The 26,802-nt window shown below is 37.0% G+C and overlaps 1 protein-coding gene across 8 annotated transcripts in view; it reads left to right on the top strand.

The window, feature by feature from the left end:
- Positions 1 to 15,213: 15,213 nt before the first annotated feature.
- LOC135208655 (RILP-like protein homolog) overlaps positions 15,214 to 26,802 on the top strand; it is a 332,766-nt gene continuing 321,177 nt past the window's right edge. For 4 of the 8 annotated variants that reach the window (XM_064241062.1, XM_064241058.1, XM_064241060.1 and 1 more), the window contains exon 1: positions 15,221 to 15,595. In XM_064241062.1, the coding sequence (XP_064097132.1) occupies positions 15,296 to 15,595 (300 nt within the window). In that variant the 5' untranslated portion in view covers positions 15,221 to 15,295. Of the gene's footprint in view, positions 15,596 to 26,802 lie in introns of all 8 variants that reach the window. The other 4 variants (XM_064241054.1, XM_064241053.1, XM_064241061.1 and 1 more) reach the window with 2 other exon arrangements.

Here is a 26,802-nt window from a genome sequence, read left to right as displayed (position 1 = left end):
CTGAAGCGATGGAACAAGGTTGATATTGTTATATGTAAACATGTTGAAATTATTCAAAATCAACAAAATATAATCATTTGATAAATAAATGTGATCAAATTTTTCAACTATCTGATTATTCTATTCTTAAAGTAAAACACTTTTTTACAGTTATTCTTAGGATTTTGGGCGGGCGTTTTAAATGCTTCTTGACTCGAGGTATGTACTAGTCTCCCTTCAGGAATTCCTTTGTTTGCCACGGAAAGGCCGTCGCACCTCAGAAAACGGAGATATGAGATAGGTGACTATACTAAAATGGGAAAAGCTGTTTCTTGACATTTCTGTTTCCTAAATTTGAGAACTGTGCGTTTTTATTCCAAAATAGTTATCTCTAAATTCGATTTTTTATTACAACTATAAGGGACATTTCATGTCACCAGTTGTATTTTTTATTCACTGTTGTTTATGAGAAGTTTCCAAAAATAAGAAAAGTTTATCTACTTGTAAATATTACGTTAGTAGCATCTTCATTCAAACAGCTTTAAGTATCTTGCCAATTGCCTCTGAGAGATTAACACCATCAATCTGTCACGAGAACCATGGAAACCATTGAACGCTAAGGAAATCTTTTTGGATTCTATTTTAAAGATGAAAACTCATAGACTTCGAGATTTATCTGCGATGAAATAAACCTTGGACCCCTTGCTTGGCAGAAATTTACATTTTCCTCTTTTTATGCTATCCAAACTATTATCATTATTATTTTTCTTTTTTATTTAAGGAATAACGATGCTGTCCAAAACATAACACTCCTCTCCATTGTTTAAGTAACGTTTTTCTGTGTTCCCTGACATAATGCACTTAGCTAGAGGTTGTGCCTACTAAAGACATCCACTGAGGATGGCCTCCAGCCCCTTCCCTAGGATGCTTTCCTACAGAGAGCTAGGGCATTCCAAAGGGGAAGTCCTCCTCTGGGACTACCTTCCCAGGAAGAAGGCAGTCTTGCCTGGCTGAGTTGCATTCCCGGAAAAGGTCCTCACCAAAGGGGTGGGGCCAAGTCTTCAAGGAGTGTTTCATCAGGCCCCTGTCTGTCCCAAGGGTGCCTTCCCAAAAGAAACCAGGGCACCCCTGACGGAAAAGGTTCCTGAACCTACCTGGCAGGAAAGCATCCTCTGAAAAGGGCCCCACCACAGGGTTGGAGAACAAGGTTTCCCAGGGGAGTCATCACTTTATGGAGTGTCTCCAGCCTTCCAAGAGGAACCTAGGGTACCTTCACCAGGAAAGTCCTCCCAAGGGGCTACCCTGTCAGGAGGGAGGCAAGACTCGCGCCGGGAAAGAAACCATTTTTAGTGGTTTTCCAGTTCCTCCCGCAGGGGTGCCTTCCCAGAAGAAGCCAGGACAAACATAAAGGGTATGTCCTTCTCCAACCCCCTTTCGGGGATACCTCCTATGGTTCCTCCCCGAGAACTGCCAACCCAGGAGCGAGACAGGCTTCCGGCCTGCCAAAAATCGTCCCAAAGGTATGGGCACCATGGCTTCCTAAAGAAGGCCTCCCTTTGTGTGGGTTTCAAGCCCTTGCAGGTGTTCTAGGTTTCGCACGGGAAATTAGCCCAGGTCTTCCCATCTGGATGGTATACACCCCTGGGCTTCCTGCAGAAGTCAACCATCAAGGAGAGGATTCCATGTGGGTCGGGTATCCAGGCTCTCTTTGGAGAAGGCAAAGGTGTTAAAGAAAGAAAGAACTGGAGGAGAGTCATGACTTCAGGCGAGAATAAAAATGCATCTCCAAATGCATTGTCATTTCCATTCTTCATACAAAATTAAGTAATTTATGATAATTCGAAGAAAAATAATATCATAATTTAGTCTCAAATGGGACTGGGGTGGGGGGTGGCATGGCCAGTGTTGTTCCCATCCTTAACTACGTCTATGATAGGAACTTTTTTTTTTTAACTTTCATTAGGAAAATATTACATATCAATAGTATTTTAAAAAATGTTTTAAAGCCTAGTTAATAAAAAAAAATCCATGGTAATTTGTAAATAATGTAGGTATATAGTTTTGTAATATTTTGTAACATCTTCCATAGTAAATGATATCTATGATATGAATTGGAGGACAATAATGATGGTTCTCAGAGTGCCGAAGTGATACATCTTCCTATTTTGAACATCTAGCGAATATATTTAGATTAAAAATCGAGAACTCTCCAACAATGAGCGCTTAGGATAAGTGTTAAGTTGAGCGGTTACAAACAAACATTATTTTGTTTTGTTGCAGGAAGACACATTAGGAAATATCTGTCCGTAAATCCCTCAACTGACGTGCCTCTTTTGGCGTATAATCAATAGAAATTTTAACAAGAGTTAAAAGAAAAGAACTATAAATGGCTCGGCATTGTTATTGTTATTTCTGAAGCTGATAAAAGAACAAATGTCAATAATAGCGCATTGCTCTATTCACAAGAGGTATGTGGCTGATTTTAGATTTCGACTGTAAAATTGTACATGTAAGAGCTCATACAGCATCAATTCTTCTGGTGTCAGATTTCCACTCTTAGTATAAAGTTGAGAATACTATTCATAGTAGAATACATTTTTGCCTGTTTTTTTCTTTAACTTGTTTTTTTTTTGTTTTTATTGATTTTTTTTATTATTCTTACTGTTATTTTATATATCCATTTATAACAATATAAAAAGTATGACATGTAACAATAAGTTCATGGGAAAGCGTGAAGAAATTAGAATGACAAATATTACAGCTGACGACACGGGGATAAAGCTCCAAAGATCTATTAAGCAATGATCACCGAAAATAACGAGGAAAAGGGTATCACGGAAACCACAAAAGAAAGGAACCAGTTCCTGAAAAGGTATTAAAAACTGAAAACCATATGAAATAAAAGGTTGCATCACTGAAATTTAAAACAAGAGCGATTTGAACCCAGTATCAAATACTCACAACATATAATCGAAACCCAAACCCAGGAATATGTAACTGCAAGTTAAATGTACGCAGTAATGTTGCTATATCTAACAGATAAAATATAATACAACACTTTAAGTGCCATAAATTTGAACATAAGGAGGAAATTGTTTGCACACAAGTGTGAGAAAGAGAAAATGTTTACTACGCCATGACCCACGCATTGTGGGACACAGATCATGCAAGATTTACGAAGATGATTCAAGAATGAAAAATGCAACTGGTCATGGGGAACAGCAATAAATATTAAAATGCTGCCTATTGTACATTCAGACAGGCGAACTTACGATTATTTGAATTTGCCTGGTTTCTCTCTGGTAGAAATAAAATTCCACGAGTTTGCAGTTGTCCGTATTTTGCCATATCTGAAGCCACCAAAGAATGAAAAAAAAAAAAAATGTAGCCAGTTTTAATCCGATTAAAAAATCAATGAAGAACGTTCTTTTCAAGTCGTGAATGTATTCGGCGAAAGCCACTTTACTTAATCTTTATAGATATTCTAAAAGCTTTTTATTTTAGATGATGAAAGAATTCATTCCTGTTGGCGCAAGGCCAATTTAAGCCAGCATTTTCATTTCTTATTCATTCTGTCAGTCATTGATATCCGCATTCTGTTCTGGTCATTCTTCAGGTTAAATGAAGTCATCAGTCAGGTTTTTGAGCCAATTCGAATTTGAGCCAATTGAATTTTCATCTATATCTAGCTGCTTTGTACCCTTAAGAAGTTTTCCTTCCCTGAGGATGGCTCCAGAAGGTGGTGCCCATCTGTTCAAGTATTCACTTTTGGAAGAAGGTATTGTGACTCTGTACCCATAGGGTTCATATGCCATCGGAGTCTGACAAAGAAAGGGGTTTACCTATCCAGGAATTTACTACAGACAGGCCCCCTTCAAGAAATGACCACAGGAACTGGGAGTTTGCTACATATCCAAGTACTTGGCACAACCCGTGTGGTCACCTATCCAAGTACTGGCTATGCTTAGTAGTTACTCATGCAGCTACAAACTACGGATTTGCTTGTTTGTATGGTGTTTTTACGTTGCATGGAACCAGTGGTTGTTCAGCAACGGGACCAACGGCTTTACGTGACTTCCAAACCACGTCGAGGGTGAACTTCTATCACCAGAAATACACAGCTCTAACCCCTCAGTGGAATGCCCGAGAATCGAACTCGTGGCCACCGAGGTGGTAGGCCAAGACCATACCGATCGCGCCACTGAGGTGCTAACTACAAATTTTGGTGTTACCCATTCAAGCTCTGACGGCAACCTCGAGTTATTACTGTAAGCAATCATCCACCAAGCACTGACCATATGTTCAACAGTCACCCATCCAAGCAGTGACCTCATTTATGGTGGACAACCATCCAGGAACTGACCAAAGGGCTAGTGGCCACATACATATGATCACTGACCACAAGCATTGCAGACACCCATGAAAGCACAGACCACAGAGAAGACTTCAGCTTAGCTTATTCAGTTGGGTTCATTCTGGGCCTTATAACATGGGTGAGAGAGATGTGTTTGAGTTACCTATTTTGAATTATTTGTTGTATTTTAATTAAGAGAAAAGACAAATATCTAAGATAATTATCTTAAATGAATGATTACCTTGTTTTCATCCTCATCTAAACTTATACAGTGCAGTTATGAAGTTTGCTTTGAAAGGCTGTTTCTTTCTGACAGATATTTTGCCAGTAATGGATGCGTCAGTTGATAGAATTCCATCCACAACGTTATTATCTAAAAGGTAATTGTTGGATTTCAATTAAATTTTTCATATAGACCGGCTATAAGCCAAGGAAGTGTTTATTGGATTTGGAGTGAAATCTGATTCAGATACAATTCCAGGAATGGTTTTGTTTTGGCATTAGCATACAGAAATAACTGAATGGCTAATTGATCCTCGTGTCACAGGCACGATGTTGACAAGAAAAGTTGAAAGAGAAACTTAAGACCAGCCACGAAAAGAAAGTTATAAGCTCTTATAAAGGCTTCAAAGACTCAAAGAAGATGATCGGAGCAAGAATATAAAGCAATTTAATTCTAATAAATTCAAGATAACGTACCATATAGTTGCGAACATCTGACATATGACGATTTACTTGCTCCTAGACCAATCCAACCCAGTCGAAATTGGAGGCAATAGCCCCGAACCACAATCACAAATGGAACCCACATGCTGTTACACCTGGGGGTCGGATATGAGAAAGAGAGAGAGAGAGAGAGAGAGAGAGAGAGAGAGAGAGAGAGAGAGAGAGAGAGAGAGAGAGCAATAAAGGTGGAGTGCCGATACCTTTGTCCCTTATTGATTGAGTGACCGATTGTCTAACAGCATCAGCCGCAAGCTCCTCGTATTTCTTTGTCCCCTAATATAAGACAGAGAGGATGACAAGTGTAGCTTTACTCCGAGGAGGAAAGTATGGAAGACCCGATCTCCTGGGGATGTTCTAATCGAACCGCAGGAGCACAAGGAGAGCGCTCTCGGAAGGCAAATAAAAATGTGAAGCTAGGCTGATGTTTCTTATCTTGTTTTCATTTGTTCATATATATATATAGATATATATATATATATATATATATATATATATATATATATATGTGTGTGTGTTTGTGTAGAAGCCTTTAAATCAACGTGGTAAAGTCACTTTGGGTTTGGTCAAGTGTGACGGTGACCACCACCTAGAGCAATGTTTACATGAATTCAAAATGGGCTTCTAGGGACATTCATTATATTTCTCATACTTATAAGAAGTATCTGAGCCACCATATGTGACAGGTAAGTCGCCTTAGGCGTCCATATGTAACCTTAAGTTACCAGGTAACCTACAAGCACGTTCTTCAACCTTGGACTGTGATACTGTTTTGGGTCAGAAGTTGCTTGCTGGAAGGTACATTCAGGCAAACTTTCCTTTCCTTTCCCTGTCCTTGTACATTAGAGTTGCACAGGGTCATTACAGAGTAAAATTCGCTGGGTGGAATATCAAAACAATGTCTTCTTATATCTTTATTTCAGTTACGTTGTCTCTGCTCTTCGGTAGATGTAATGTTTACTGAAAAGTATTATTTACCTTACAAAATGTTCTAGACCCTGTTTACCTTTGGAATTCCTAGAACACTTGCAAATCTTTCTTTCAGGGCCCTCTGAGGCTGTTCGAACCACCTTAACTAATAACAAAAACGGAAATGAAAGATCCCAGGATTGTTCAACATGATTTAAGTACTGTCCTTCACGTAGTTAACCATAGGCCTTTTGTGTATACATTTTTGGATAGTGTTCTCATCTAAGCTTTCAAACTACTCCTTTCATTTCTGTAATTCCCTAGGACAGGGCTCTTAGGCATTCATTGATTTACCTTTATTTTCAGTACGGTATCTACTTGGTTGTTGACCTTGGTGATTAGAGGGTAAACTATGCAGATGATGCAACTCTTTTTTTCATTAAGCTGCTCTTGGGGCAAAATAAAATAACTTCTAGTATTAATATAAATCTAGCATATACCAGTAACAGGTGTAGTTAGTGGATTAGAGACTTGCCTTCACCATAACTTGGGCCCATTACCATTTATGTTCCAGCTCCATGACCCTGAGCACACGAGTAACATTATGTTTATTGGTATTGAAAATTCCCAATACTTGATACTTTTTCAGCTTCAGGCTTTCATTTCCCGAATAGATACAATCTCATGCAACATAAGTGGTTTATTTCTTATAATGATTTTTATATTAAGCTAAGTGATGCTATTAATCCCATTTACTTCAAAATTGCTCTAAACGCCGGCTTTATTTTATCTAGTAATGAAAATAACTATTTAAATTTCTTTCTTCGCCAGTTTTCCGTAACTATTATTTCAAAAGGAAACTACTCAGAGAGAGAGAGAGAGAGAGAGAGAGAGGAGAGAGAGAGAGAGAGAATGGGGGGTGGGGAGAAACTATGGAGGAAATGTTCAAAAACTTTTCTGAATGAAAAACAATATTCATTAACAAAAATGAATGCAACACACGTAAACATTCAGCACTACCAAAACGATAACACTTTCTATCATCAAAGAATAATCGTCACTGTTACTCATCCTTTTAAACGAGACGCAACGGTTCTTTATAGGCTAACAAATTCTATTCATTACTGAATAATTCGTTGATTACGGTTACCAATTACAAAAAATATCCACGGTGCAAAAAATAAAAGGATTCTGCACAAGCACTGTGACTCAGCCGCGTCGCTACAAAAGCCCGGCTTGGAGTCATATGCTTGCATGTGCGAGACTAAAAAAGTTCGGCGCTCCTCGCAATCAAAGGTTTTCGGACAGTCAAAGGTTGTCATTGATTTTTCCTCGATTCTGCTTGAAAACAAGCATGGTGGTATGAAACGGCTGACCCAGCGCATTGTTGATTAGCGGCGGAAATGTTCCATGGAGCTGTTTTTCGCCGAGCGCGGTGCTTCGTTAGCTGTAATGTGATGTGTCTAGGTTTCCGGAACTTCTGTGAACAAGCTACCTGTATACGACGTCCTTATGTATCATGTTTCCGGGGTTGCATGGGCCTGATTCTATCTTCGCTGTCGTGATAACCGTGATCAGTTAAATATTAAACTAGGTTGAGTAGACTCTCGTCACCAGTTTAAGCCGATATCTAAAATTAGGCCTATGCTCCATCTACTTGCCAGTTGTCATATTATCATCTTTAGTTTCTCGTTACGTTACATCAGGAGTAAACAGAACTGTTCAAACTAACATTTTTTGTCTCCCACGTGCAAAATTCACCCAGATAAATTCCTTAGGCCTAACAGACGGCAAAGAGCGAGGTATACAAACATTTATATATATTTTTTTGTATCACATAATTCTCATTTCTGGGCGGGTGAGCGTAATTTGGATTCCACAAAACGCTCGCGGAAGTCTGTAGAAAACCACATTTCATCATTTACATGTAAATTTGCTTTCAAGTTTTCGTAAACTCTAACGTTTTAAAGGTCTATACTCAGTTCAAAGACTGACTATAAAAATAGTTGAGTGTTATATTTCTTTTGTAAATTTTGAGCTAGACCATCTTCAAGTATGAAAGAAGGTCCACGGTCAAATGATACTCATAAGTACCAAGTGAAACCAAATAAAGACGTAAATTGAATAAGCTTTCAGTAACATTGTGATTTAGTTTACTCCGTGCAACAACATTCACTTTGACGAAACGAGTGGACGGTTAAGTCCGCACTTGAACGAGACCACAGGTAGCAGGGATGATGACCAAAATCATTGTTTAGACACGGTTTCTGGGTATATAAGATGCACAGGCGTTGCATAAAAATATTCCCTGATTAAGAACAATCATATCTTAAATCTGGTCTAGGTAGGTACGTACATCATACTGGTGAATGTAGTTTTACATGTTAATTAAGAACATTTTACAAACTGACCTACGTTACCAGTACAGTTTTCAAGAGAACTTTCCTCACTCCCTCAAAATATAATACATTCCGAGAACCTTTTTTAAGACTGATTAAAGGTTCATATTAACTTATCATGACAGTTCAGCCCTTTCTTTCTCTTTCTCTCACCATAGAAAGTTTTTATTCTATTGTTTGTATTTGACTCTTTATCAACTTTCTTTAATTTTCAACGTTTTATTCTGTGTCGAAAAGTTCACATCTCTCTCTATATTTGCTAGCAATCACCAACTGAAAATCATGATTTAAGCTATACAAGAAAATAACAGCAGAGCAGAATGTATATGAAAACAGTAGCCTCCAGGATTTTGGTTGGTGACCCTAAAAAACAAAATAAAATAAAATTGTCAGGAATAACTGTAACATTGTTTTATTTTTACCGATATGAACTACGTTTTACTATGTTGTGGACAACGCGAAATTGCGCAATCCTCATTTTAGGGTGGGCGTTTTCTAGTCATTTGGATTTATCAGAATTTTGTAGTTTCCTTCTTCATATTTCGAAAATATTTGTTATCATGTTTCGTAAGTAATGTGAAAGCAACTGAGATGTTAACTCATAACAAACATTATGTTAATTCTATAACATTTTTGGTACTTAGGTGTCAAATGCGTATTGGTAGAAAAAATAGGTATAAACGATATATGAATCTCTCTCTCTCCCCAAGTTCACCTTGTGAATGAAAAAAAAAACCAAAAGAAAAACAAAAATAAATGAACGAAAAAATATCGATAAACTTTGGGTAATGGCAATTAGCTTTTTCTCTTCTTTCATTGTCAGAAACTCCTCTAAAAAATATATACTTCTTATAGTTTAATTTCCAAAACGTTTGAATTTTCGTGCAATGTGTGCGAAATCACTTGGAGTCTACATAAATCTTTTGCAAAATCGACAAGATGAAATGGTGACATTTGCAAATTGCAGAGAACACCGTAATCCTTTTTTGTACACAACCATCTGTGACATATATATATATATATATATATATATATATATATATATATATATATATATATAAAATTATATATACTATATATGTGTGTGTTACTGTTATGAACTGGAAGTAGGATCTAAACGTTCATTTGTAAGGGCAGAGGGGGAGTAACCCCATCCCTAAATGAATAGTGAATATTGTACATGTATATTATGAATAATACATACGAAATTATATATATATATATATATATATAATATATGTATATATATATATATAAATATATATATACATAAAATTCTTATCTGAAATGAAAGGAAATCTTAACCAGAGAAGCAAACTTGGGGTTATTTTCACACCTGAGATGAGAGAGAGAGAGACTGAGGAGGAGACGGATAGAGGAGAGGAGAGAGGAAGAGAGCGGCAGAGAGAGAGAGAGAGCGTTGCAGTTACATTAAAACTTTCTACGACCGATTTTCTCTAAAATAAAAGCCACTGATAAAAATAAAAGTTTTGTTTCGAGTGTAATTATTTTTAAATGAAACAAAACCGATACTTTATTGGAAATTCCGAAATTTAATGAGTCATACTACAAAATGGATATATATAATATAGATTATATATAGATATTATTATTCTATATATATCTATATAATATATATTATTATATATATATATATATATATATATATATATATATTATATAGATACTAATTAACCCGTTATTTGATTTGCCTTGAAGTTTTATTATGCAATGTTTTCGTTATTTCCTGTACTTCTATAGTTGTTATAAGTAGGACTGTACAAAATTCAATCCTAGTTTCCTATTTCTATGAATTTAGAACGTAATTACTCATAATCCTGCTAAGTCCGAAAGTTACTTGTAATTTTGGAAATCTTTTAGGAATATTTATGTTATGTGATGTATGGACCTACACATGCACACACACACACACACACACACACACAAATATATATATATATATATATATATATATATATATATATATATATATATATATTATATATATATATATACATATATATAATGTATGTATGTACGTATGCATATGTATGTATATTTATACAATATATATATACATATACATACATAATATATATATATAATATATTAGATACTATATATATATATATATCTTATATATACATATATATCTATATATATAATATATATATATATATAATATATATATATATATATACAGAGAGAGGGGGTGAGAGCAACTGCTCAATCGATGGTTAGAAATAAAATTCGCCAGTGACTGGTGTAATTGTTATCGCTAACAATATACATTATTAACTATAATAATAACAATAGCGGTAAATTCAACAGCTAGGCTGCTAAATCCAAAAGGAAACGAAAATTTAAAAAATAAAAGATATAACCTTTTGTCATACTTTTTATAATTATGTTGTAATACGTTTATTTCGACTGCTCATCTCTTTTTTCATGCATTCTAAATATCATTGTTAGGGCAAAGCGCTCATATTTGTTACCCTATCAACCTGTGTAAAACCATTATGGGAGAACCAATTGTAAACAGGGGTTTGAAGTGATTTACACCAATGAGAATGGTAAAAAATGGAAAGTAAATGGTTCATTTTTATAATCAGTATCAGTCTTAAGACATTGTATAAAGAATATGCAGGCTATAAGGGCAATTACATCTTACCTTTCCTGACCTAACCTAACCTAGGGCGCCTGGTCTCAATCGACTTGAGGGTGTGAGGGGGTGAATTCCCCAACCCTAACCTGACCTAGAACACCTTAAATCATAGATAAGAAAATCAGAAGTTCACACGACCTTCCAATGAACAAAGGGTCTTAACAGGCAAGGGTGGTGAATCTCCAATCTTCCCCTTACCTTAAAGGTGAAAGAAGATGGTAGATATTTGTCCAAACCCTGATGACTAACTTCACTTGACTTCAAGATGGGTAAAGTATGGTTCTAGAATAGCTGTAGTCTGGATGAAATCAATCAGGCTCTTTCATTGGCCATTGGTAAAGCTTACACATCGGACTGCCATTGTTAGGCTACGTATATCCCTTGGTGGAAACTGGGCGAGGCAGAAAACATACGGGGAACTTTACCAGGAGAAGCTGTTTAGTTTTTTATTTGCCGGAAAGTTAACTATCATGAAGCAGACAAACAAAAAACGATAGCACGCGCGCTCGTACATAAAGGACACGAGCAGCTTTCCGACGTCTTTTGGCATCATGCCATCAAATTTTTCCTGTCTGTTAAAGTTGAAGCTCTGTATATTTACACCAACGATGATGCGCAAGTGAAAACTTTGACAAGTTCATTTCTGACACTAGTGAAGGCTCGTTATTTACACCATTTCATTAGAGATTATAGGTCTACAGTTTGGCGCCAAAAAGTTGAAAGGTGTAACAATTGCTCACGTGACACCGACTTAGCGCATGCGCAGAAGCACGTTAAGCGGCAAATGCTTCCCAAGCAATGTCTTAAGACTGGTTTACACCTACGCACCACAAGGTTGGTACGGCGTGGGACTGCAAGAAACCGTTACAAATATGATATATGAAATATGAAATAAATAGAACTCGGAAAATAACTTGAACTATAAAATGAAATGTAACATGAAATAAATATGGCCATCAAAAAACAATAAAATAATATTGAGAACGTGATCAAATGAACATGAACACATACTAATATGATAATGAAACAATAATTAACATTGACTGGACATAGTTATTAACAGGGGAACAATGAAAAATCAGTAACAGACTAAAGACATATTGACCTCAGTTGATAATATATGATATTTGCAGTTGAAAATGTCATGGTATAAACCAAGTCCCAATTTCATTTTCTTACATTCTATACTTTTCATGTTCATTTTCTTACGGTCTGCGCTTTTCATGTTCATTTTCTTACATTCTATGCTTTTCATGTTCATTTTCTTATTCTCTATGCTTTTCATGTTAATTTTCTTACATTCTATGCTTTTCATGTTCATTTTCTTACTTTCTATGCTTTTCATGTTCATTTTCTTACATTCTAAGCTTTTCATGTTCATTTTCTTACTTTCTATGCTTTTCATGTTCGTTTTCTTACTTTCTATGTTTTTCATGTTCATTTTCTTACTTTCTATGCTTTACATGTCCATCATTTGCTTCTCATTTGTCTCATAATTATGAATTATGTTATTATTATTCCGCAACAACTCCGCAACCTACCCGCAACACACCGGTACACGGAGTAACAAAGTCGCAAGAGTGCGTGCCCTGGCATAGCAACAACGACTATAAAACCGCGCCAACTCCGTAACACTCCGCTAGGCACCGCAGGAACTCGCCGTGAGGTGCCCGTAACCCACCGGCCGGGTCCGCCCCACACCGCCCAATAACGGTCATTTTTTCTCCCAACCGCGTCAATTTTGTAACGGTTTCTTGCGGTCCCACGCCGTAACAGCCCGCATCACGAAAGTGCGTAGGTGTAAACCTACCTTTAGATGCGGAACTCTTCCAAAACAATGTCGATGGTCTTACTATATGGCGCAGGTCTTCATAGACTTATTAGCAAATAATTAACATACTATTCACGTGTACCTCATATTGCCTACTAAGAAAAAAAAAGCAAGAATGACCACCATTCAACCATTTCTGATAATGAATTCCGCCCTGGCGACAAATTATATTAACTTACATCCTTCCTTTGAGTCTTGCGTTCCTTTCACGTAGCCTTTGTAATATACTTAAGCCGTGAGAGGTAATAAAATCTAAGGATTTTGTTCGCCTAATTTTATTTCACGCACCCGTCAGCGAGGAACGGTTGCCTTTGTAACCTGGCATTACAAATCTTGTGGGTTATCTAGGCTGAGCCATGAACAGCCGTACGAGTATCTATGTAATTCACGAATTCTGGCGTATGTCTCATTATCAATTCTGTATGAATAGTCTGCAATGCATGAAAAATCAGTAAAAAAAAATCCATTTTAGAGTGTATATTGACACTTCCTATACAATATTGATGTAAATTTCTGAAGCAAAATTATGCATCCTTTGAGTATAAAAATTGTTAATAAGACGTCCTTTAATTTAAAAGAATCGATACAGTTCCATGCTACACTAGGATCGTTTTCAGGTGAAAGTATATACAGGGAAGCTGCTAAGAATGTTACTGAGAGGAGAAAGGCAAATGAAAACGAGTATCAACGACATAAAGATCTCATAAGTCACATCAAACTGGCCATTTGATCTTTTAACAACATTCGCTATATGGTTGGCTGCTTCCAGAATATGAGAAGTATTGAGTCTATCAAGTTTATAACATCAGTTATGGAAGTTTATTACAGGGGTTGCTTTAATTACAGCAGATACTAAAATTTTACGTTTCTTGAGAGAATTTTCTTTTAACAAAATTTCTAATGTATTCCAATTTATAGAAAGATCATTTTCGGACACATGGATGAAAAAGCGATATTTGTATCGCCATTTCTAACTGACCTCATGTGCTCAATCTGACACTGATGTATTGAACGACATGGTTCACCTTGGTAAGCATCAGAACAATCATTACAAGGATTGCAATAAACCCCTGAAGTGCAATCAACTCTGAGAGAGTTCTTAACAAAAATTTTCTAATCATACTAGAATTATGATTACAATCTGCCTTGAATTCCAGCTGTACCAATTCATTCAAAACTTTTTATCCTTAACATGTTGGAACCACCTAATATTGCGATCTGATGATAAAAAGTAAAAAAAAAAAATTTCTACTAGAATGACATCTTTAAATGATACAAGAAGGGGTAACTCAATCTCATTTAAACCAAACAGTTAGGAAAATAATTTTCCTGTCAATTACAAAAAAAGTGCAAATCGTGTATTGCCATTAAATCAAAGAATGCCTCGAGAACTAAGATACAGAAGCTAAATGAACTGATTAAACAACTAATTTCATAAAATGAGAACAAATCCAGTGAACCGAGGTTTACCACTACAACATCTCGGTGCAGAAAACAATGTAAGGATCCTATTTCCCTCTATTGTTGAGGCCACCAGATCCTGCTTCGAATCCACACGGAGATAAGATATGTTCCCACTAATAGACACGGGCAATTACACCAAGCTAACCGAACCCTTAACCATCTTGGATAATGAAAAGTTCCATTTCTTCTCTAAACTTAGAAGGGGTTTGCATGGCTGGTAGGCCTAAGATATGGAAGACAGTGTGTTGAGTGTTGGCGGTTGGTGTGGGAAATTGGAGATGTGAGTGAGGACTGGGAAGGCGTGTGGGTATGGGGAATAGGAGTGTGAGAAGTGAAAGAGATGTACAAGTGTGGGAATTGAGAGAATCACGTGATGAAGATCAACACTCGGGTTTGGTCAAATTAGCAGTTTATGGATAAAGCGTAGGAATGTGAGGGAATACCTATATGTTGCAAATTATTGACGAGCAGGATGATGTTTTGAAAGCGATGATCATCTAGAATCTCTTTCGAGTGCCTATGGAACCTCAGATTGGAACGGGTGAAGGAACTTTTGAGCCCATTTTACTTGATGGAAATAATCCTGCATTTAGTGTATAAAGTAAATGGTAAGGAAGTTTTATGGTGTGTGTCCATTCACGAATCCACAATTCAAGTGTGAAGTTTCTAAGTGCAGACGGCATTTTATCGTTATTCAAAAAGTACACTTTCACTATTAACTTTGCAGTATTATAGGAATGTTGCCCTTGAACTACTGCGCCATAATTTATGCACAGAAAACGGGTGTAGTCGAGAGAGGGGCGGAGGACGGGCGCGAGAGAGAGGGAGAGAGGCGGAGAGAGGCGCATGCTTTTCGCGGCCGCCGCCAGATGGCTTCGAAAGCATCAGCTGATCGCTCGCGCGCCGCTCTCGTCAGTGTTCGGTTCGCAGTTTCAGTGGAAAGGTGGGCGTGACTGAACTCCTCGAATTTCATGCCGTTCCAAGTCACAATGGAACCAGATATGGAGGAGGACGAACTCCGTATCAGTGTAGTGGATGTGTACGACCTCGCATCGGAGATCGGCAAGGAGTTCGAGAAATTAATTGACAGAAACGGGGCGGATGCGGTGACGGGGCTCATGCCTATGGTGATCAGTGCGCTAGAACAGCTGGAAAAGTTGGCTACGAGGCACGAATCAACCACCTCCTACATCGAAGAGCTCAGGGCAACGATTGCTCATCTGGAGAACGAAAAGATTGGCAAGGCGGAGGACAGGCAGAAGTACGAAAGGGTAAGTGTAGTAATAATTCCACGATAATTCATGTAACCAAAACTTTTTTTGTCCTGTCACTTGTCGTTGTGTGCCGCGCCGTTTGGGCTACTTTTAATTCTTTTATTTATTTATTTACGTGTGTCTGTACCGTGTGGCAGTTGATTTCAACGTTTATTTCTTTTATTATTATTAACGTTGTTCCTGTTCCGTGTAGCAGTCGAAGTTTAATGTCTTTATTTACGTTGCTCTTGTACCCTGTAGCAGTCGATTCCTAGGTTTAATTCTTTTACTTTTGATGTTTCTGTACCCTGTAGCAGTCGGTTCCGAGGTGCGTCTGTTGCAGTTGGCCCAGGAAACGGTCAAGGGGTGATTCCTTTTCATTGGATTTTATTCGATACAAATGTGTTGATACATAGTTGTATAACATCATATTAGGTATATAGTAAATCGAAGGAAGAATCTTTCCCTTAACGCTTCTCACCGCGAGAGAACGTAATCTCTCCTCCCCCGTCTAACCTTGACAGGGAATGCTGCTGCCGCTGCCGCTGCTGCTGTCACCCGTCGCATTCCTGCCACACCTGTCTCATTGACCCTCCTACTTCCTCCCCTCCCCCTCCCCCCACACACAACAACACACCTGTCCAATCAAGCGATTGGGTCCCGGCTGTTTGATACTGTTAGGGTGTTTTGAAAAAGGCCGTAGACATTTGATTTTGCTACCATGGTGGATATAAAGTAACATGTATTTAATAACGGGTTTCGTGAAATGAAATTCAAAATAATTATCGGACTTGTTAGGCCTATGAGTGAAAGTCAAATTAGTTATCGGACTTTGTTGGGCCTAGGCCTATTAGTTTTAGGCAACATACTTATTAAAAGTACTGATGCTGTTATGAAGTTGACGTTATTGTAATCTACTGTTACATATAGGAGCAGCTTTGTTTTTATATGGGCTTGATATGAGATATTAATCGAAATATATACCGAGACTCCAAATATGCTAGTCCTATTCTCTATTAATTCGGGTTCATTTTACTCACATTAGGCTTTACCAAGGTCTCTGCTGTTATCGCTCGACTTCGGCCCGTACAAGGAAACTTGCAGCCAACTGATATCCCGTTACTAAGCGAAGCTTGTTCGGGTAATACTTTAAATGTCGTCACTTACGGTTCTTACGGCCGTTCAAATTAGTTTATTCGTTGTATATGAGGCTTTTCGTAGTTAACTCCTTTTTTAGTGAAAATTAGCCCGACTTTTGTTTATTTTATTGGTTTTCATTGCAGTGACATAAACGCCCAGACCTTGACCTTCACCATAAAATTCTTGATAAGAGAGTGAAGATCGACTTTCACTTTAACGTTTATTCATACATGAAGATGTTTGACCTTCACTGTATCATTCTTGATATACTGTAAGGATTGAATTTCGTTTCACGTCTCTTGATATTTGAAAATGGTCATTTTTCTTTGTAGTGTTTTTAATAATGATATGGAGCTACTGTTATCATAATGTAGTAATGCTGTGTTAATTAATTTTTTTAACGCAGTCGTCCACAGTGTATTCAAATGGTTGATCTTTTTATCTGTATTAAGTAGACCAAGTTCACATGTATAAAATGGCTTGGTTTCATTTTAGCATGCATAATATATTGCATATATGAAAATTATTACAAAAATATGAATATAAAGTGTGGTTTTAGACGTAGGTCCAAAGCGTGAGTTGGGGGATGAGAGTATCATGTATCCTAAACACATACGCTGTAAACAGAGCTTGTGTAGCATAGGCATATAAAAAAACCTTGTGTCAAATGGGATCTGAAATGTCATATTATTGAGACATCTCTTATTAAAACCATTGGAAACGTCATCGTCTCAAGGTCTTAAACAAGTCATATTCTAGAAATGAAGCCAAGCAATTAGGCCTAATCGAATCAAGTGCCTTGCAAATCCTCCAGACTCATTCACGTGTCAAATGGCAGCTCCCAATCATCGTCGGTTTAGTTCCGCTAACATCATGAGCGTGATCAACATCGCCTCCTTAGTATTAGTCTTGCTTCCTTATTAAGGTGATTGCTTCATCTCCGAGACACGCGGTGATCCGGTGCTTGGTTTATTACCGGAATTGCATCTCGCCATTGGAACGAATCTCTCTCTCTCTCTCTCTCTCTCTCTCTCTCTCTCTCTCTCTCTCTCTCTCATTTTTTACCCACTTTAAAACAAAGGTTATACGTTCACGAGGGAAAGATACAGCTCTGTCATGTGTGCAGGTCTGTTTATATCATTACTGGGTATGACATTCGTATTTTCATTTCAAGAAAGATCCTTTGTGTTCTTAATTTTTAAGCGTTTTGGCTACCCAGGGCAAACCGTCTGACCACCCGTTATTAAAATGAATGATTTTATAATAATCGACTAGTGTTTGAATAAGTTATACTTTTAATTCTCTTATTTATTCTATCAACTCTGTAATAAATAAATACCTAATCAATTGTCATATATTGGACCAAACACGTATTTTAACACATTTTAGAAGGGCTAGACCATATATAGCCCAAATTTGTGCGGAATGGTCTAAAAACTCATTAAACAAACAAACTGAACGCTTGGGCCTGTGATATGTTTTGCCCTGTTGTCATGATCACCAACACCGCATGGAGTCAAACGCTACCCTACATTCGGTAGGGGTCTTTACCGTGGTTATGATAATACTGCTGCGTGGAATAGGACCGACGAGGCAAGGGGAAACCTCGCGTACATGCAGTTGCAGTTCCTTGAACGCCTTTGTGAGGCAAAGCACACGAACGCACTCCGTTGTTACCACCAATGCAGCCACCTGCATTGAGGAATCGATACCAGATCGATAAAGTAAACTCTGGAGAAAAGTAAAGCATTGTTTCCAAGCTGGGGTTTCTCTCATAAGAATTCCCCTCCCAGTCGATGAATGTCTGCGAATATTGTGTTGTAGTTGTATGTAGAGGTTAGCTAGTATTTTACTTCCTTGTTTTAGATTTATATATCATCAAGAATTGCTTTTTCGTAGGAGGTTAGTGCGGTTAGTGCACCAAGTGTGGTGCGCTGTAGACATTACTGAAGGTTTGCAGCGCCCTTTCGGTCCCTAGCTGCTGGCAATATTTTATAACCATTCACTTTACTTCCATTCTCCCATCTTGCTGTCCAACTCCCTCCTTTCACTACTTCAAGCCCTGGACGGCTGAAAGCCCAAGTTCTGGGTTTTATTGCCTGATTTCCATAAATCAAATCAAGAATTGTTTTATGCTTCCGATAAATTAATTCTGTCCTTCCCGGCTTAACAGTTCTCCTCAAGGCTGTGGTCAGATACCTAATGGTCGTCATATTGCCAAACCCGTCGGAGTATGCGTAATCAGCATTAAGCCAGAGAGTTGAATTAGACCCGCCTGGCCTCTTAAAAGCTTAAGAGAGATTACAGAGTCCGTATGCTGTAAGGCAGCCAACGACCGACGTCTGTTACCTTTATTTGGTGTCAACCAAGATTTGATGAGGCGATGGCGGTTCGGTTGAATGGGGCCCCACAGTCAAGCGGATGCCCGTTGAATGTCAATGTGTTCTTAGAACTTTCACTCTGTTTCTGGATATTCATGTTGGAATGTTTCACTTTTATATACTGTGATGCCATCAATGCTTAGGTATGATGACGCTCTTCAAGAACGAAGATTGGTTTTACAGCTAAATTCTCATATAGGTAACACGGTTATTATGTTTCCGACGTGATGATATATTTTAAAGGTTTGGCAACACTTGGCTCGCGGTTCACTTGGTTTTATATATTGTACTAATTTATTATTAGGAAATGCTGGATGTAAAACATGTATCACTATAAATATAAGACATACTGTGTTTTCTCATCATCGTTTTCCTGATGTTTGTGTTATCACCATCATCTGTGGTACACCCGAGTAGGGAAATTGTTAGCTCTAGTACCCAAGAAGAGACGAAGGTAGAGAAAGTAGCCTATGATAAATGTAAATAAGATGTGGAGTGAATGATTGATTAATGCCAGTGAGCCCAGACTTACAATGCATTGTTACAACTTGTCTTAAGCCTAAGAACATATTAACATTCTTTGGGCATATTTTTCACCGTTTCACATGAAAATGATGTTGGTTACAAGTCGGTAAACATATGCAATCGAATATAATTACCACTCTCGTTATATTAGGTAAACCACTTCTTAAGACTAAAGAACTCTGATTACATTATCTGGTATGACATTGTTAGTCTAATAATGTCATGCTTTCAGGCGTTACATTATTAGACTATATACTAGGCAGGTCAGATAGTGTAACGTTCCTGGTATTTGAAAGCAATGATTCTTTACATACAAGAAGTGATAGCAACAGTACCCCAGTTTCTTGGTTGCTTTAGATGTGTTTATTGATATGTGTGTGGGGAATCACCAACCTTGGTGATCACTTTTTGGTTGTTCCTTGAAAACAGAGTGAAGATAAGTTGTATCTTCTGCGTAGCCTATTTCGTCTGCATTATTTTCCAAGCCAGCTTAAAGTCTGTTTTTAAAAACTACACGCAGCAAGGGTCCGTGTACGTGACCATGTGGAATACAATACACGATGGTAGTCCAGACTTATGAAGAACACAGTAATATAATCTGCAGCTGATCACTTGATTACTTCGGGGTAGTGTTTCATTTTTTTATTCAACTAATAATCAAGAACCTGCGAATTTCAGAGCAACATTATAATAGAAATACTTAGCCACATTTCGGTGTCCTTATTTATAAAGGTTTTTTGGCCATGTGCCAGCTGTAATACAGATGGAAGCCTTACAGTTTATCAGTAGTTACTGAGCAACGATGTCATAAAAAAAAAAGTTGTTTTGGGAGAATGATAGTGACAGTACTTTTTATGTGCACTCCATGTAAGGAACTAATTTATTTGCATACTGGCTTACTAACCTGTTTTTCGCGGCATAACCAGTTTGGTAATATATTAACATCATGGCGAGAACTTAAAAAACTCTCTTTCATTCTTCTGTGGTGACTGAAGAGATCTGCTCTTGGCCGAAGATTGTTGAAAAACACCTCTCTCTCTCTCTCTCTCTCTCTCTCTCTCTCTCTCTCTCTCTCTCTCTCTCTCTCTCTCTCTCTCTCTCTTTTCGCAATCATCACAAAATGGCGCAGTCGCATGCTGTCTTGCACGTTTACCTGAGTTTAGGAAGATCTGGTAAGCAAATTAAGACTAGTCTTCTGAAGGTTCTGTGCAGTGTCGTTAAAAGATGATTAGGCCTATTGTGCTTAGTTCTTTGTGTCAGGTTTATTTTAATTTAATTTGAAAATTACTTGACTATCTTTAAAAGCATTCTAAATGGTTGTAGTATTGAGCGGTCTCTAGCTTAGATGTAGGAGTTCCTTATGTTTTGTGGATTGAAGGATAGTTTTGTTATCTTGGCTCTCTATTGTCTAGGGAAGGTCTTTGTATATAGATTCAAGTAACGAGACGTTGAATATTGATTATAGGAAAAACGACTCTCGGCATCATGGTTAGACTCCCATGAACGTAGTTCTTGTTTTATATGGGCTCATAGTCCACATGTAAACATTTAAAGAAACTCGGTGCGTGTGGTTTTTTTTTTTTTTTTTTTTTTTTTTTTGGTTTTTTTTTTTTTTTTTTTTTTTTTTCCTCGCAAAATTTTTGCGATGTCTGGTTCGTTCTGTGGTAAGAGTTGAGACGTGCGGTGTCCGGTTTTCGAATGTTGGTGCCCTTTCTCTTTGCTGTTTCTTTAACGTTTTTTTTTTTTTTTTTTTTTTTTTTTTTTTTTTTTTTTTTTTTTTTTTTTTTTTTTTTTTACAAGAACATTAGCCTAATTTTGGACCGATTTTACAAGAACATTAGCCTAATTTTGGACCGATTTTACAAGAACATTAGCCTAATTTTGGACCGATTTTACAAGAACATTAGCCGAATTTTGGACCGATTTTACAAGAGCATTAGCCTTAATGTTGAACCGATTTTACAAGAACATTACCCTAATTTTGGACCGATTTTGCAAGAACATTACCCTAATGTTGTACTGATTTTACAAGAACATTAGCCTAATTTTGGACCGATTTTACAAGAACATCAGCCTAATTTTGGACCGATTTTGCAAGACCATTAACCTAATGCACTCGCTTTTGAAATTTACTTCAGTGAATCACTCGGAGTAACTATCAAATGTAATATTGAAAAGGTGGGAGTGAAACATATTTGTCCCATTAAATTATTAATGTTTGGTCAAAAAGTAAAGCTTTAATATGAAAATGATTTTTGTTTAGGCTGGGGTGCCAGGTTTGGTATTTTTCCATTTTCGAACACACTCAGTTCGTTAACTGTAATGATTAAACAAGTTACTGATTTCTTTTGATTTTCTGGAATCTCAGAACCTGAAATGAGCCAGAATTCCAAGATTTCGGTTATGACGTTATATTGGGAAACGACAATAATCGTAATTAAAATCATTCGTGGTTTCATCTTGTCTGACCTGAATAATGTAGTTGTTTCGAAATTTTTAGTATTTTTTTTATTCCAGGCTGATACTAGACCTTCATTTTGTGATGTTGGTTTTATTTATTTATTTTTTATTTTTTTTTTATTGACTCACGTGTACATTGTAGCTTATACAGTCTGGCTTGTTGTCTGCTGTTCTTTCCCCATGTTTCTCTGTTATTTCTGGCGTAAATAGAACTTTTAAAGCATTGTTACATGTCTTAAGATACGTTCTACCATAAAGGCTACGTTAATGGAATTTTGAAAAAGGATTTTATCGGTACATTTCTAAGATACGGTATACGGTACATGCTACGTGAATAGAAGTTTGAAAGAGGATATTATTAGTACGTCTGAGATACGTTATACGGTGCATGCTACGAGAATAGAACTTTGAAATTGGCTGTTATTGGCACATATCTTGAGATACGCTATACAGTATATACCACGTGAATAGAACTTTGAATTAGGATATTGGTACATCTGTATGATATGTTATACGGTACATGCCACGTGAATAGAAATTTGAAATAGGATATCATTGATACATCTGTAAGATTCTTTATATTGAACATGCTGTGCATATGATGTTTATCCTTTTGTGTGTTTCAGTGTATTGTGTGGATTTTTCTGTTGTTATTTAGCATGATAGGTAATTATTGATGTTAAAATGACTTTGCCAACACCAAATATCGCTCATAGGAGCAGCAGACAAAACCGCCAAGAAAACATTTGCCCCAAACCGACTTGACAGCTCGATATCAGAAATGTTTTGATCCTCCACCGGATGCCATCAGTCTAGCGAATTTTTGGAGTCACGTAATTGATTGCCTTTTTCGTCTGGCTTAAAGGAAGAAGCATTTTACCGGATTGAGTTAATTGAGGGAGTGGTGATGGTGGGGGGAGGGGATGGGGGTTGTTCGTCGTCAATTTACCCTTATAAGTTCAAGAATTGGCTAGCGGTTTCGGGTGTGTGTGAAGGTGAGGGAAGGTGAAACCTATCCGTTCCTTATCGTTTACTGGAAGCCATCTTTACAACACCTGTGCTGTGATTTGGTGAGGGTGCTTCTGACGGTGGCTCGTTCATGCGGAATTCTTTGCGAGAGTAGTAATTTTTTTTTTTTCTTTTGTGGTTTGTTACATGTTATTTACCTTTTTTTTTATTTTGTCATGAAATTAATATATAATTATATAAGATTGATATAATAATATCAAGATAATTATATATTATATTATATATTATATATATATTATATATGATATATTATATATATATATATATATAATATATATATATATATATATATATATATATATAGATATGTTATATTTATTTCACTTATTTTCTTACATATATATATTATATATATATTATATATATATATATTTAATATATATCTATTATTATATTTCAATATATATTATATATTATTATATATATATATCTATATATTATATAATCAATATTAAATATAATATAATTAATAAATATATTATATATTTATAAATATTATATATAGTATATATTATATAATATATAATATATATATATATATTATATGAATATATGTATATTTATTCACTTATTTTCTTACATCGTAATCGAACCCAGGTCTTTCGATCGAAGGGTGGGCAATGGTGCTACCAACGACCCACATTCGAAAGACCTATGATTCCGAGCAGCCTCGTGCTTGTTTAGGATGCTAGTCCTAGGAGTGAGAGGACCTGTTTTCCATTCCTAAGCTGATCACGATCTAGCGGCGTTCCATTATATATAGCCGTATCTTTGTTGACTTTTAACAGTGAGAAATGTACTACCCAACATTTGGTTGACTTCTGTCGGTTGCAGCCGTAATGGAGGAGGGCAAGAGACTAGCAACCATTACATATAATATTTACCAAAAATGGGACCTTATTAACGCATTGAGGAGTCACCCATATTTATATATGTGTGTGTGTGTGGAGGTTTATGTATATTATGTCTTTTACTGTAATCTTAGTGTACTATAAAGGTAATAATTCATATATATATATATATATATATATATATATATATATATATATATATATATATATATAATATCTCATCTTTCATTCATTATGCATCAGAGCGCCTCAGTGGCGTGGTCGGTATGGTGTTGGCCTGCCACCTCGTTGGCCACGAGTTCGATTCTAGGGCATTCATTGAGGTGTGGGAGATGTGTATTTCTGGTGATAGAAGTGCACTCTCGACGTGGTTCGGAAATCACGTAAAGCCGTTGGTGCCGTTGCTGAATAACCACTGGTTCCATGCGACGTAAAAACACCATACTAACAAACAAACTATGCTAACAAACAAACTATGCATTAGAAAATGCCGACATCATATCGCTTGTGAATACTGACGACGATGAAAAATGCCAGCATACCAAACAAACATCATCACTACGTCGTCATTTCTCATTACCGGAGAGGAAGAGAGCGATCGCGAAATCCCACGCACGGTGTTATTCTCTCATCATCATCATCGCCATCAAAAGCCAATAATCTCACACAGCGCCCATTGTATTTCCGTGCGTGACCTTCGCTTTTGCTGCCCCCCCACCCCCCCCCCCCCCCCCCCCCCCCCCCCCCCCCCCCCCCCCCCCCCCCCACCCCCCCCCCCCCCCCCCCCCCCCCCCCCCCCCCCCCCCCCCCCCCTTGTCACTAGGATTATATTTATGTCTCGTCGGCAAGACGCCGCCGATGCGACTGGTGTGGTGTTGTGTTGTGCTTTCAAGTTTTTTTTTTTTTTTTTTTTTTTTTGCCGCGCCAGCTGCTGCGATAGAATCATATTGGTATAGCATTCAGTCGATAGGGAGAGAGACGAGAGAGAAGAGAGAGGGGAGGGGGGGGAAGACGGAGGGAAGGTTTGCTTTTTCTTCTGTGACATCAATTTGGTAACTCAAATTTATTAATATTATTATTATTATTATTATTATATTATTATTAGTTGTTATTTTATGTTATTTTTTTTTTTTTATTCGACTGGGTGGTATTTTATAGTGTGGGGTTCCGGGTTTTTGCATCCTGCCTCCTTAGGAGTCCATCCTCTTCTACTATGTGCGCCGTTTCTAGGATCACACACTTCTGCTTGAGTCCTGGAGCTACTTCAGCCTCTAGTTTTTCCAGATTCCTTTTCAGGGATCTTGTGATCGGTGCCTAGTGCTCCTCTGATTATGGGTACAACTTCCACTGGCAGTATCCCATATCCTTCTTATTTATATTTATTATTTTATTATTATTATTATTATTTTTATTATTATTATTGTTATTTAGAATATGAACCCTGTTCATATGGAAGAAGCCCACATGATATAATAATAATTATTATCATTATTCAGAAGAAACCCCTAATAAAGTAACACAGAGTAATGGAAAATACAGACACTTCCATGAGGAGATCGGTTATTTGAAAAAAAACACGAATTAACAAATTAATAAATAAAAATGTAAGATTGAGATTTTATTTTAAAATACAAGTACAATTGAATTTTTTCATATCTATTCAAAATAAAAGTTGAATTGTATTAGGTTAGTAATGCATCGTGTCTTCGCTTGAACTTCTGAAGAAGTTCCAGTTGCACGACATCCTCCGGCAGACTGTTCCACAGTCTAACGGTGTGAGGAATAAAGGGCCCGTGAAACTGAGAAGTTCGACAGCGAGGTATTTAGTAAATTAGGTTTTCTATTAACATCAAAGTCTCGATTCACCTGGTTTGGTAAGACTTGATTCCAGTTCAGTCCTAATGCCTGGAACTCAACCCAAAAACAGTTCGCCTTGTACTTCAAACATTGATTTAAAATTTTACCCGTTTGTTTATTTTCGTTCTTTTCTAGTCACTGATCTGTATTTGCAGTTACCTTCTGCTGTTTCTTTCAAATGAACGCCATATTCTATGGATGCTCGGATTTCAAGTCAGTGCTCCCTTTGGGTTTGTTCCGCATGAACAGGGTTTATCTTCTAAATAGTAATAATAATAATAATAATAATAGTATTTGTTGTATTGGAGCGTCTCGATTGCCACGCCTCCGAGTGAGTCATCCTCACACACATATACACATACACACTTGTAGGTTAAGCAAGCTCGTTATGGCCTCGCCATCCCACCTGAGTTCTATTTAAGCTGCGACACACCCTCTAACACACTTAACTACTCCGATGTGTATGTTAGTTGTTTTTTTTCCCTGTTTTTTTGCATGTTTTGCTTTTTCTAAGCGTCGCACTTTTGGGGTATCTATGCAGATATATGTTACAGTAAATATGCTAGTACTAAACACGACGAAACAATGTAGACGAAACGAAATTCCTAATTTCACATATTTACTGTAACATTGACTTAGTTGTGTAATAGAAAGTAGTTGATTGGATAATCGTAATATGTTTTGACGTTTATTTGCAAAAGGTCTAAAATATTTGGCGTACACTAAACATTTACACAAAGATAATTATTTATTCTATTTACTTCAGCTTATGTAATTCGGTATCAGTACGCCATTCCTTATAGTGTTTGCAATTCATCAAGTAGAATATTATGCTATTCAATTAGAAATTATTACTTTTACCACATGTGTGAGGAAAGTGTCTGCAAACAGATTTTAGATTTCATATGCGAAAATGACTGCTGCATTAAAAAAAATACTGCATATAAATGAACATGATTCGAAGGGCAATTTCCCAAATTTC

This window comes from Macrobrachium nipponense, chromosome 35 (assembly GCF_015104395.2).
Source record: "Macrobrachium nipponense isolate FS-2020 chromosome 35, ASM1510439v2, whole genome shotgun sequence".
NCBI lineage: Eukaryota > Metazoa > Arthropoda > Malacostraca > Decapoda > Palaemonidae > Macrobrachium > Macrobrachium nipponense.
This window is presented reverse-complemented; position numbering and strand designations above follow the sequence as displayed.